The sequence below is a fragment of the Budorcas taxicolor genome, chromosome 17, assembly GCF_023091745.1.
Source record: "Budorcas taxicolor isolate Tak-1 chromosome 17, Takin1.1, whole genome shotgun sequence".
Lineage (NCBI taxonomy): Eukaryota > Metazoa > Chordata > Mammalia > Artiodactyla > Bovidae > Budorcas > Budorcas taxicolor.
This window is the reverse complement of record NC_068926.1, coordinates 64,326,507-64,340,652: the sequence shown is the minus strand read 5'-3', so window position 1 is coordinate 64,340,652 and position 14,146 is coordinate 64,326,507. Positions and strand designations below refer to the sequence as shown.

At 50.5% G+C, this 14,146-nt stretch overlaps 1 protein-coding gene across 1 annotated transcript in view; it reads right to left on the bottom strand.

Annotated features, from left to right (window-relative positions):
* SSH1 (slingshot protein phosphatase 1) overlaps window positions 1-14,146 on the bottom strand; it is a 57,289-nt gene that overhangs the window by 30,758 nt on the left and 12,385 nt on the right. Inside the window, exon 3 of the mRNA XM_052654607.1 lies at window positions 45-148. Coding sequence (XP_052510567.1) covers window positions 45-148 — 104 coding nt within the window. The remainder of the gene's footprint in view (window positions 1-44; window positions 149-14,146) is intronic.

Here is a 14,146-nt window from a genome sequence, read left to right as displayed (position 1 = left end):
AGAAGGTAACTCCCTGGGTAAGAGCATCAGTTTAGAGCCATCACCTGCATGCTTGTGGGGGTGCTGAAGACTCCGCTGGCCTTGAGGGCTGCTTCCCTGCTGTAGGAAGAGGGCTGCTCCTTTCACCATGAAAAAGCTCTCACTTAAGCTGGGGAGAGGAAAAAAAAACAGCACAGTTAGGCTGGAATTCACAGAGGAAAATGGGTGAAGACAAGCTGCAGAGGAAAAGCTGGAGGGTGGCATGTGAAAGGCCAACGGGATGAAACAGCTCCTATGGAAGTTCCACACACTGCTCCCCCCAGACTCTGCCACGAGCCTGCTGCTGGAGAGTTTTCGGGACAAAGCGGGACACCTCGGCTACAACACCGAGGGTCTCCACAGGCTCCTCCAGCACTCAGAGCCCCTTGCTGCAGGACACTGTGACGGGACCCACTGTAATACGATGTCTTCTGGAAACAGAGACCGGCTCTCTGACAAGCAGAGGCTGGTTCCTTTCGTGAATTTTTCAGACTTTTGCTGCTGATCTCTTCCCTCAGCGCTCTGAACTTTTAACAACCTCACTGCTTCCTGGTGTCTTCGGTTCGCAGAGCATAAGGAAGATGAAATCACACTTTCACTATCTGTTTGCATCTCAAGAAAAACGGGTGGCTTGCTCACTATTCCCATAGAAAAGCTCAAGTTAACCCAGTGAACTTCTCAGCAGATGAATCTTTGGTCTTTGTTATTTCAACAGGCAATAGAGAGGGATTGTGGGCAGGAGGAGAAGGGGACGACAGAGGATGAGATGGCTGGATGGCATCACTGACTCAATGGACGTGAGTCTGAGTGAACTCCGGGAGCTGGTGATGGACAGGGAGGCCTGGCGGGCTGCGATTCATGGGGTCGCAAAGAGTCGGACACAACTGAGCGACTGAACTGAACTGAACTAAACTGAATATCCATATTCAACGTAAGATTTTAAGAATTACAATAAAAAACTTCACTTTCATGACATGGCTACCAAGAAAATCTTCAGCTTATGCAGAAATCCAGCCTGTATGAACTGATAGACTATATTAGCTATTAATTACCACCAATTACTTAGAAAAAACCAATATCTCTGATAACTACACATAAGACACACCAAAATTATTAATAGTGCTAAGGTTATCCTCCTTCTACTTCTTAGCATCTTCAAAATTTACTGTATTGAGCAAATATTAACTTTTGTAAATGATATTTTAACTTTCAAAGTCATAATGCAAAAACATTTCATTTTTATTAATTTTGTGAAAGATCGCAGTTCAAATTATAGGGAGCCATATGTATTATTCATTTTCTCTTGAGCAACCAATTAACATATTTGATTGAAAGAAAAATCTCTAAGAAACAGAAGCACTTAAAAAAAACAAAAACAAATCAATTCTTGACAGAAACACAAGAACATCTTGTGTAACATAAAACAACAAAGTCATCATTGCCCAGGACAGCTAAAGTTGGTAGTTAAACATTCTCATCCTGGAATATTCAGCTAAGTCTAAAATACAACTCCAGGAGCTAAGAAACCTCATCGCACGGGCCAGTGCCAAGTCAGCAGTTTCTGGAATTGGAAAAAAAAACGGTTATCTTCCATACTATGCAGACCGCCAATGAAATCCATTCGTTTTTCCGCCTCGCACGCTAAAAAATCACAACGGCTCTAATAGCAAACATTAAGGTTCTAGTTCTGCCCCCCTTTTCCTACCGACAACTGGCTTTCTCTCTTTCCTATGGGAAACAGTTCACACCTGGACGGCGCTTCTTCATCCATCGTCACATACTGCCGAGTCACCCTTTCTACCCTGTGAGTCCTGTACCTGTGGTGCCAGTTTCAAGCGCTGAGTCTAGGACTGTAAATCATGGAAGAAACGAGATGCACCCTTTCTGTGAGTCTCACTTACCCATGGCAGGCAAAAAGCTCGTTAGCATCCATTGGCCGACAGACATCCCAGGCTGTCTAGTTCAAGCAAATGGCAGAGAACTGTCCAACACTTTTCTACCCCTGAAACTTGTCACTCACCCTTTCCTTAAAATCTTACAACTGAGTTTGTTTCTGAACTATGCTATTTTAGGCAAGACACGGATCACTTACTCCCTCCTTTCATCGCTGCCAGAGAGACTCCAACAAAACGCATGAAACTTCACACAGCAATCAGTTCACTGAAGCAGCTGGCAGGGTGGTGGTGAGGAACTTTGCAAGGCATCATCAACCTCTTTTTGTTCGTAAGTTTAAAAAAAAACAAACCCATAGTGACCAGAAACCTGAGACCTCTGGAAACAGCCAGCCAGTGACAGTGACCTTTGCCTTGGAAATCATGGGCAAAAATTCCCCTTGGTTTCCCTTATATTTCCTTGGGGGGTGGGGTGGGGGTGGCGGAGGAACAACGCAAAAGAATAGGCTGGTTTTATCCCGTGATCGCTTTTGAGGCCAGTTGTTCCTCAGTGTTTCTGAGGCTGTTACAGAATCAAGAGCCTTGAGGCTACATGTCAATTCAGGGGGCTGTGTGCCTGGGCTCCCCGGGAACACTCTGCCTCTGTCCTCCTCTGTGCAGGGTGAGATCTGAAGCTGCAGGCAGGGAGGCTCAGAGGACACACCCTCCCCAGGCTCAGAGACAGCCCTGCGGCTCAGACAGTAAGCAGATGGGGCACAAGGAAAAAAACCTCGCTGGATGACTCCCGGGGCCCAGAGGCCACAGAGCCTGGCAGCCACGGGACCTACGAAAATGGGACACGGATATTCTTTATGGCCCTGCGTCCCGTCTTCTGCTCTGAGCTCACCCTGGGCTCAGAGCCTCCCTCGCCTGCTGGGTGGCCGATGTGAGCAACTGTGTCCTGCAGCCAGGGCTCTGATACCATACGGTCCCCGGGTTCATCAGTCTCCAGACACCCCCACTTTGGGGATGGTGCACCTCCTTTTCAAGGTTCTCTGGATGAGGAAAACACACCCACAAACCACCCATCCTCATCCCAGTGAAATCAGCCTTTTCCCCAAAGATGCTGGTCCCCAGAAAGACAGCTCTTTAGACTAAAGCTCCGGGAACTCAGACGCAGGCAAACAAAACGGAAATGTTTCTCTTGGTCGCTGCGAGAAAAATCCCAACGGGGGATTAAGAACAAGTTCAGCCCCCCACCCTCCCCGCTTTTTATCTCCACGATAGAGAGGAATCTCAGAGGCCGGTTTTAGATGACGTGGGGTCATAAGCACTGCAGACAGACGGGGTCCTCCGGAAAACCCCACCCTCCGAGCAGCAACAGCCAGTGTCACCCAGAAACCGGGACGCGGGACGGAAAGAGGAATCGGCGGGGGCGATACATACTAGCTTTGCTGGAAACCTCTGAGGAGCAGAAGTAGTGGGGGGTGGCTGGCTGGAGAGGCAGATGTCAGCACCAGAGAAGAGGTCCTGGACCGCCTGCCGTGGTCACATCGTGTGATCTGAACTGCCCTCAGCCCCTGCCCTCCCCGCTCCCCGGAGAAGGATGGACATCTGAACAGGAGGCTGGAGGGAGCCCTCCAGGGAAGCAGCAGAGTGCCCAATCCTGATGGAAGGAAGGATGGCGCTCCCACCCAGACGGCAAATGGCTCTGCTGGAACCCTCGTCCTTCCCTGATATTTGGGTTTAAAAAAGGCCCTTGTCCCTGCCTATCCTGATGAAAGAGGGCTATTCAGAGGGAGCAAAACAGCTGAAGTTCCTCTAATCACTTTTACTCCTACGGCTTTTTGTGGGCCTCGGGAACAAGCGATAGGGTGTGCGTTAGAAACTGCGAGGAAAAACAGCTGGCGGCCCAGAAACCCGCCCCGAGCCATGAGGACCCCATTCTTGTTCAAACCGACAGACTGAAGGATTTCTGTTTCTTTCAAATCACCATCCATTCGCCCAACAGGGACCGTGGGCAGCTGCCACGGTTATTGGGTGTTTTTTAAAAGCATAGATACGTCCTGGAAGTCCTTCAGTCGTGCTAACAGCTCCTCGAGGCAGATCTGGGGTGTGTGTTGGGGGGGGATGGCATTCCAGGTAGAGGGGAGGGGAGGAGAGGGGCTCTGAGACCCTTTCGCAAGGGGCACAGGGTGGGCTTTGAAGGAAGAGCAGGTGGGTGTCCCGGAGAGTGTGGGATGAGACGCTGCAAACCACCTGGCGGAAGCCAGCTCTGCTTTTACTGCTTCTTTTGGCAGAGGAAATATCTATGTTAGGATGCAACTAACATATACGATGCCAGGCAGGACGGGATGAGCTCCCTGAGAAAGGAACCCTGGAGGGCTGGGAAGAGAGTGCTTCTGAGCGGTGGGTTCTGCAACGTTCTGTGAAGGAAGGGCTCTGAGAGACATCTGGGAGGGTCTCGCCTGCAAGGTTCTTCCAGCTCCCAAATGGTAAAATTAGCCTTCACAAGAGGATCAAGGGAAACACACGCTACGATCGTTCTTGTTCTGTGGTTGAGGAAACTTCAGCCGCAGGAGCATAATCTTTATGAGATGGGCTGAGACCCACGTCTCTCTGGCCCATGCCCACCTTCTTAACCCCTGGAATGCCCTTGCCGCTGCCCGTCTCAGAGGGAGGACCAGAGCGGAGGCCCTGCAGCCCCCTCTGGGGCCAGGCCCAGCAGCACTGAGAAGTCAGGAGAGGACCAGTCCCCAGTCCTTCTTCCCAGCATGTGGACGCATCAGGCACTGGAGAGAGATGGGAAACAGCCTCAGAAAGAGAAGACCCGGCGTCAGCCCCAGGGGCGCCACCATCACCGTTACGGGACAGGACATGTCACCCGGTCCTTCTGGACTGAATGGGGGTCCTGGAGGGGGCGGCTGGGGAGGGGCAGAGCCATGCTGGCCAAGAAGCTGCTTCTCACCAACAGCACCGCTACTGCCCGAGCGCCCGCCACGTGCCACCCCGTCTCCTCCCCCAGCTCTGCGGGAAGACATTCTCTTCTTTCTCACAAATGAAGGAGGTCAGTCCAGCTCCTTAAAGCGTCCAGAGAAGAGGCTGGGCAACCTCATCTTTAACCCACCACCTCAATGACTCTAAGTGCATGTCAAAGTTTAAAAACGTACAATGCACTGGTCTGGGAATCCATATTTCTGGGTTCTAACACCTGGTCTATTATGGGTATGTTCTGATATTCACCTACAGGGCTCTGTTCAGCCATTCAAATAGCCAAGTACTTGCAGAGTAAGGAGAACCACAGTATGCCAAGCCCAAATGAACGCTGACCAGGTAAAGACAGCAATCTTTAAGGGATGGGTCCACATTTGGGCAGTCTGGATGTGTGCCAGGCCACTTGGAAACATAATTCCTTGAAGAAGGGAAACACTCAGTGTAGAGACATTGCACAATAGAATATGATACTAACGCTTCTAATTTCCACTTCTGGCTGTACGTGGGAAGAATCTACAAAACTTCTAAAACATTCACGTCCAGGTCTAACACCAGCCGGTTCTAATTCGGAAGGTCTGTGACAAGTCCTCGGCACCCGCTTTTTTTTTTTTTTTTGAAGTCCCAAAACTGCTACTGAAGCACAGTCAGGGCTAAGAACGACACAGAGGAAGCTGCTCCCTTCATACGAGTTCCTTACACACAGCAGGTACACGACCCATGTCTTTGCTGGTGAAAGATAACACCCCTAAAAACCTGTGCTCCTCTCAGAAGGATATGAACACGATTGGGTGCAATGAAGGAAGGCCACGCCAGGTCAAAAAAAAAAAAGAAAACAAATAAAATAATACCATCCTCGGAAGTAGCACAACAGGTTAGCAGATAACTACACATGCCCTTTTCCTACCAAATGCTTTCAGAGTCACAGGTGTTCCTGCCCTTGAAAGGCAGTCCTGCCTCACAGTCATCTGAGATGACAATCACAACAATGAACCAGACCTCTGATAAGCTCAGCTGTTGACAAAGCTCTCTGGATGATGTCAGCCTATTTGATCTTCAAGAAGCTCTCCTAAGGAGAACCCAGCAGGCATCATGATACTCATTTTATAGAAGAGGATACAAGAAGTTGCTTAACTGGTTATTATTTTAGGATTTCTGACGCTACATCTTGGTCGGGGGGAAACCCCAGAGAACATGGACTTAAACATATAGACTCTAAGAAAGGGTGAAATGAACACAACACTGTCAATCAACTATGCTTCAATTTTTAAAAAGGTTTCATACTGACTGAAATGCTTGAAATGAACTGAATAATTTTTGCATGGATAGAATTAACCCTCGATTGCACACAGCTCTGCACAGTGATTATGGAATAGACTGGTTTGTCCAGTGGACTCGACGATAATTCTTTACGGAATACTCATAAAGCTGTCACTATAGGAAAGGTGGTCCCCATGTACACTCCAAGAGGGGGTTCCATTAATTCCATCGAGGTTAACAAATACTGGGCTTTCCTGGTGGCTCATTGGTAAAGAACCTGCCTGCAGTGAGGGAGACCTGGGTTCGATCCCTGGGTCAGGAAGATCCCCTGGAAAAAGGAATGACCACCCACTACAGTGTTCTTGCCTGGAGAATCCCATGGACAGAGGAGCCTGGTGGACTACAGTGCATGGGATCTCTAAACAGCTGGACATGACTTAGTGGTTCAACAGCAACGAGGGAATGGAAGACATACTATAGGAGTAAGGCAGGCACCCTGCAGATGGAGACAGAACACTCTCCCCTGTACTCCCGTGGACGTTTCTCTCATTTTGAACTCAAGTTCAAAAGTCACAGAGACCCCAGGGTGTACCAACACCTTATTTCCATTTTGCGCTTCACAGGGCCATTTGGTAAGGCCTTGTCCCAAAGGCCGTTCTTTGGGCTCTGAGTGAAGACCACAGCTCACCTGATTCACCTACCAGTCAGAGCCCTCTCCTCAAAGGCTCCGCTCCACACAGAGTGCTGACCACAGGGAAACTCCAGCTCTGCAGGGCCTTATACTCAGGGAATGGGGTCAGCAGCAAGCAATGCTGGCAGGGCTCGCTACAAATGTCTCTGCTGCTGGGGCATGTATTGTTTGGCTAGAAGGCGTGGGCTTCTCTCAGAGAGAAGGAATGTCCGCAAGTATTTTGGACAGTAAGAGACGTCCTCTGCAGCCAGCTACACAGCGTGCCTTCACGGCAACGGGCGGGGGCGAGCAGCTGGATATGCCAGCAAGCTCGCAAAAGCAGGGCTTCTCCCCCTGCCTAAGTAGGACAGCAGATACTCTGCCTTGGGCTGGCTCCACAAACCTCGGGAGGGCTCCTCGACGGCCCCCATGAGCCCTAACGCCCCGTCTGTGGAGGCTGGAGCTGGTGCATCTGTCTGGGAATGTCTGGTACACAGAATTGAAGCCCCTTTAGTGAGCACAGAGGGAGAAAGGCCACATTGTGCAGGAAATGCAGTGGCAGCAGAGACAACCTAGCCAGTCAGAAATAACAGGCACATGAAGGAAACGCTTTCCGAAACAACTCAGAAATTCCAAGAACGGACTGTCTCAGCTGTCCCTGGGTCCCGGCCCCTTCTTTGGGAGGCAGCCCCATGCCATATTCATGGGTCGCCCAGTCCTAACCTGGCGAGGGCACCCTTTCCTTCCCAGGCCCCCAGCTGTGTGAGCCATGCAACGTCCACTCTCCGTGTGCTCGGCTCTGTGTGGAGTCCTCAGCATCCCTGTGGGGCAATGCTGTCCAAGAGGAAGGAGACCTCCTCCACCTGCGCCGTCTGATAGGGCAGCCGGAGAGGCCTACAGTCTGACACTTGAAAGGTGATGAGTGACGCGGATGAGCTGAATTTGTCTTTTTATTTGACTTTAGTAGTGAAATTCGCTCAGTCATGTCCAATTCTTTGCGACCCCATGGACTGTAGCTCACCACGCTCCTCTGACCATGGGATTTCCCAGGCAGGAATAGTGGAGCAGGTAGCAGTTCCCTTCCCTAGGGGATCTTCCCAATCCAGGGATGGAAGCCTGGTCTCCTGCATTGCAGGTGGATTCTTTACTGTCTGAGCCACCAGGAAAGCCCAAGAATACTGGGCTTCAGCCACGTGTGGCAAGCAGCTATGATTTGGATGGCACAGCTACGGTGGGAGCCTGCAGCCTAGTGGGAATCAGGGTGGAGAACAGAGGACCCCTGGCCTCTAACCTGCTCCATGCCATTCCCAGCCACTGCCCTTGTTGCACAGATCCCAGCTCCAGGGCTTTTGACGATGCAGCCTCATCTAAAGAGCCCATTTGCACTTGCCTGCTGTGGCAGCCCCAGCCATTCATGTTGCTAACCTAAGCTTTACACGCTCTGACCTCAAGGCTTATAATGCAGTTAGCAAAAGTGATTTATAATAAAAAGCTTCCCTGTATCGCCTCTCACATTATTCCTCCCACACGCCACACGCTCTCTGCCCCACCCCACCTATCACTGAGCCTGTCAGCGCTTCTATGCTGTGTCTCTACACACAGCCTCCTCACGTCCTGCCCACCTACCAGCGTTCACGCCTCCTCCAGGAAGCCCTCCCTTGCGGCCCTGGCTACAAGCCACGCTTTTCAACATCTTTACAGCACCTTCTCTCACTGAGCACTGAGAGGGTGAGTCATTCGTTCAAGGTCATATACTTAGAAAGGGACAGAACCCTAAGGACCCAAACTGTGTTCCTGGCCCTGTTTACCTACTAACTGGTGATGATATTATCTTCACGTCAGCATATTTAACTTCACGATGGGACTCTAGGGCCAGGACATACATAATTCTTTAAGTCTCCCTCTCTGCCTGACATATAGCAGAGGCTATACTCAGAAGTAAATACTCACAAACTGAGCTATGTACCTCCTCCAGCCTCAAAGCCATTTTGTGACTAAGTCACTTTGGTCATCTCTGAGTGGCTACAATACTGGGTGCTCAACATGGACAGGACGGACAGAAGACGTAAGAACCACAGATACAGAGAAGAAACCTGCGGTTACCAGTGGGGAGGGGCAACACGGGGGCAGCAGACTCAGAGGTACAAACTATCACGTGTACAGCAAGCAACAAGCATGTACGGTACAATACGGGACACAGCCCGAAGCTGGGGTACACGGGACACAGCCCGAAGCTGGGGTACAACACGGGACACAGCCCGAAGCTGGGGTACACGGGACACAGCCCGAAGCTGGGGTACACGGGACACAGCCCGAAGCTGGGGTACACGGGACACAGCCCGAAGCTGGGGTACACGGGACACAGCCCGAAGCTGGCAACGACTACAAAGGGAGCACACTCTTTACAAAGCACGCATCGTCATAGTGTACACCTGTGACTTACATGATGTCACGCATCAACCAAACTTCAGTTAAAAAAACCAATTCAAGGGTTTCCCTGGGGGCTCAGTGGTTAAGAATCTGCCTGTCAACGCAAGGGACACAGGTTTGATCCCCGGCCTGGGAAGATCCCACATGCCGCGGGACAACTAAGCCCGTGCACCTCAACTGCTGAGCTCACACACCCCAGAGCTTGCACTCCCCAACAAGAGAAGCCACCGCAACGAGAAGCCGGTGCACCGCCGCTCGAGAGGAGCTCCCACTCGCCAGAACTGGAGAAGGCGGCGAAGTGCGGCGACGGAGACCCACCGCAGCCTAAGATAATAAATTAATGCAAATCTTTTTAAAAAATAAATTAACGAGATGTCCGATTATTCAATGAGAACATGTGACCTGGGAAAATATTTCTCAAGCTTCAATCAATTATCAGACACCTCTGATTAAGCATTACAACCTTTGGGGAAAGAAAAAAAAGATTCGCTGCTGCATAAATGCTGTTACAGCCACACGGAGGTCGGGTCCTCCTGGCAACAACTAAGTTGTCCAGGTCACCAGAGTCTGGAGCGTCAAAGCTATGACTCCTCCATCTCTCAGCGCCCAGAAGGTACTGTGCACTCAGCGAAGGTAAAGTCAATAAGAAACATCTCTGCTGTGTGTCCTGCTGGGCACGTCATGGATACCCTTAGCATCCATCTGTGAGTATCTCAGACACAGGGAAACTGAGGCTCGGAGAGGTTACATGGCTTATCCAAGTCCTAGTGGCCCAGAAGGGGAAAAGCCAGGAAACGACACCAAAAGTCTCACCAGAAAGCATCAAACCTCTGCTGAATGGACACCTTGGGAAAACAGCATCAAGAGAGCAAGTCTGCCTCTTTTTCCCAACAAGTCAGACTGAAAACCCTCTGGTAGGCAGAGCACGGAGGGCCTCCAGGTTGGTGGGGGCGGGGGTGGGGGGTGGAGTGTGGTAAGGAGCGGAGAGGTGGCCACAAAGTCGAGAGGCTGGTGGCAGACAAGGGGGTTGATCAGAGAAGTAACACTTTAGGGACAATGGGAGGCAGCTTTCTCTCACTATGAGAAAAGGGGTTACAAACATGGAGCGAGAAAAAGCTAGAATGAACCCGGAGATGTTGGATCAGAATTGAAGGTATCAGTTTGAACTCATGGTTTTCAACATAAATAGAATAATACAGATGCAAATACGTAACGTGTGTGTGTGTCTGTGTGTGCACATACAGCCACACAGTCCCAAATTCTGCCCTCTGAAAAGACCTGCAGAGAACACCTCCAATAGTAATAATAAGCATACCTACCTCAGTTTCTTTGCTTTTGTTTTCCAGATTAATTTGGTGTAATTTTATTTCTTCAAAAGAAAAGCCCTTGTTAATATCATTTGGGTTTAGAGAGCAGGACGAGCTTCAAGGAGGCTTTACAGAGTACGTGAAAAAAAGGGCAATATTTTCTGCTTTTTTTTCAAATTAGTGGACATTTAGTTCTCAGCTGGGCCCATCAATCAACTAACACCCAAACAAACAGAACTTGGCCACCTGCATCTTCCACTTCCCGTGTTCTGCATTCCACTGTCAGATTTCTAGGTCTAGCACCAGCTCCTAATCTCATCCATTAATTATCCTTTTCAATGATTATTCACAGGGGTTAAAATGATTCATAAATTCTTTATTTAAAAAAAATTTTGTTGATGTATAATTGATCTGCACCACTGTTAGTTCCAGGCATGTGTGTGTATACTCTTTGCGACCCCATGGACTGCCATGGACTGTAGCCCACCAGGCTCCTCTGTCCATGAGATTTCCCAGGATTTTCCCTGCCTTTCTTGCCATCTCCCGTGTTGGCAGGCAAGGACTCTTTACCATTGCTCCATCTGGGAAGCCCCAGTTCCAGGCATACAACATAGTGCTTTGCTATTTCCACACATCATAAAAACCACCTGCCTACTTTGAAATCTCTTTTCTACTAAAAGCAACTGGGGCTGCGTGGAGGAATGATGGATTCCAGGGATGGGGCAAAAACTACAAGGCTCGGTCTGCCATCTGGTGTCGGAAAACAAGGCTGTGCTCAAACGATGATGCGCACGCTCAGGGGCACGGGAGCCAACCTGACGAGACCCCACGGGCCGAATCGGGGCAATGTGAACCCTGGAGTCCAGAATACAATGAACAGACTGTGAACCACTGTGTGAAACAGGTGTCCACACAGACAGAAATAAATGGAAAGGTTGAGGGGCACTGGGCCCTGAGCCAATTCCAAAGTATTCCCACAAGAAACACCTCACGACACAAGGGAAGAGAACACTTGTGCAGGGAGGAAGCCCGGCAAAGCCACCAGATGGCCACCGTGAACATCACTCGGCGCTGCACGGCCCAAACCTCATCTTGAGCGAACATCAGACAAACCTAAACCGAGGGTCATTCCATTCTACAAACTAACAGGTCCGTCCTTCTAAATGGTCGTGAAAGTCAAAGAAAGACTGAGCAATGTCCCAGACTGAAGGAGGTGCAGCAGACAGGACCATGCCACACAGTGGGCGACACTAGCCGGGACCCTTTACAACAAAGGACACCACTGGGACAGATGGCGGACCCAGAACGGGGTCTGAGGATTAGATGGAGTCATGGATCAGGTCAAGCTGGGTTAATGGCCTGCTCTGTAGAACGTCCTTGCTTATATTCAATTGGCATCTGGCTGGCAACTTACTCTCAAAACGTTTCAGAAAAATGTTCTCTGTATTCCATTTGCAACTTTTATGTATGTTTTCAATTGCTTCTAAATTTTTAATATTACTTCTAAGAAAGTTCCACTTAACTGGATTTTGGCAAAACACTGCCTCTCATTTTTCCTCTTAGGCTTCCCTGGTGGCTGGCTCAGTGGTAAAGAACCCGCCTGCCAATGCGGGAGACGCAGCAGATGCAGGTTCGATCCCTGGGTCGGGAAGATCCCCTGGAGAAGGAAATGAGAACCCTCTCCAGTCTTCTTGCCTGGAGAATCCCATGGACAGAGGAGACTGGTGGGCTGCAGTCCAGGAGTTTGCACAAGAGTCAGTCGTGACTGAGGGACTACACAGCAATTTTCCTTACTGGCCAGTGATAAACACTTAAGACCCTCGCACTGGTCATCATCGCTGGCAGACGTCCTGGCTTCCCGGTTCCCTCTCAGGGATGCTCTGCCCCTCAGCGCCCAAGATCTGTCCCTGCCTCAGGACCACCTCCCCTCCGCACTTCCAGAACAGCAGCAGCTCTGCTTTGCGCATAAGGCCGTGGAGGATGATGGGAAACTCCCCTCTCCCAGTTCCTCCCGGTCTCAGGGTGTCCAGATTTTGAAGGCCTCAAGTACACACGCAGGTCCCTGGCCCACATGAATCCTAATTTTAGCATTTTCCTGCTCTGAGACCACCAGAGCAGGAAAAGTTGGGGGAGGGGGGGCGACCTGCCCCAGAGAGCCTCCTGTTGTGACCGGCACACGGAGCTGGGACGGGCAGGCAGAGTTGGGATGCTGCACGCCTGCAGGATGCGGGTTGGCATCCTGTTTTTGGCAGCTGGGTGGCTGGGCGGCTCTGGCACCACGTACTGCCGCCAACTTCACCCCTCCAGACCACAAACGTACAGGTTAATTGGTGGGATGGGCCTCAGGGCTCAGCCTAAGACAAGCTGACTCACGCCCATCACACTGGGTCTCCTCACAAATACCCACCCTCAGGAACAGTTCTTCAGGGGGGCCAACCTGGTGGTCTTTTAAAGACACCATGAACCAAGCAACTGATGGTTGTTTCTCTCTTTGCTTTGACTCCTCAGAAACTCAAACTCTGGTAATTACACCAACCCACACTATGCCTTGAATTCCACATACAACTGTCCCCTCACTTGGCTTATTTTCCCCCAGGTTCTCCAGGTCCCACTTTTCAATTTTAAATCAGACGATTCGCTTCGAATGTTACACGCTGTTTCAAATCCCTTCTGGGGGCCACAGTGGACATGGCACATACAAGGTACCTCTGGAACGTTAACAACATCTTTTTATATTTAACATGGAATTCCCAGCACTTGGCACAGAACCCAAAACATACACAGGCACCAAATATACTTGGGCTGACTTGATAAGGCAAACCACTCTTAGATAAAAAGCGCCTCCGTTACCAGGTCGTTTCACGATATACTCCTCCCCCCACCCGGCGTGCGGGGCCCACACGGGGCGCCCGGGCTTGGCAAGTGGGCTCCTGAGGAAGCTCGCTCGCCATGGGGCTCAGTGGTCTCCACTGCAGACCTGAACAGACACACTCCCAACTTCCACTGGCTTCACACACGGCATAGAACCGTGGGCTTGGAAGTTTGGGGAGAAGGGATGAGCGATCTCCAGAGGTGGCAGCAGGCCCGGCTCCCTCCAAACCACATCAACAGTCCCCTCCCCGGCAGGTCCCAAAGCTCGGCAAGCAAGCATGTGGGGGTCACTTTTGCCAGTGCAAGGAGGCCCCTAGGGTATTTCCTAAGGCTGGGCCTCTAGGCCTTCTTTGAAACAAAATCTTAAAAAAAAAAAAACAGCTTCAAAAGTTGCCACAAAGTTGCCGCTTCAGGAAAAAAAAATTCTTTTAATTGTAAAAATAAACAAAGGCACACAAGAAGTGATGCTCTGCGGACAGAAACCTGGTGCCAGGCTCCATGTGACTTGGAGGAAGGCAGGTCCGGCAGCGGCTGCTGCTTTCCCTTGGGCTCGACTAGGCTGACCTTTTGGGGTTTTGATCTAGAACTCCTCTGGGGCGGGGAGGTGGGCGTAAGAAGGTCAGGAAGGCGGCAGAAGGGACTGTCGCTTCCCAGCATCAGTGAAAATAACGGTGTCCCATTGTCAGACAAGGACCAGACACAACACAATGTACAAGACACCTTCTCAG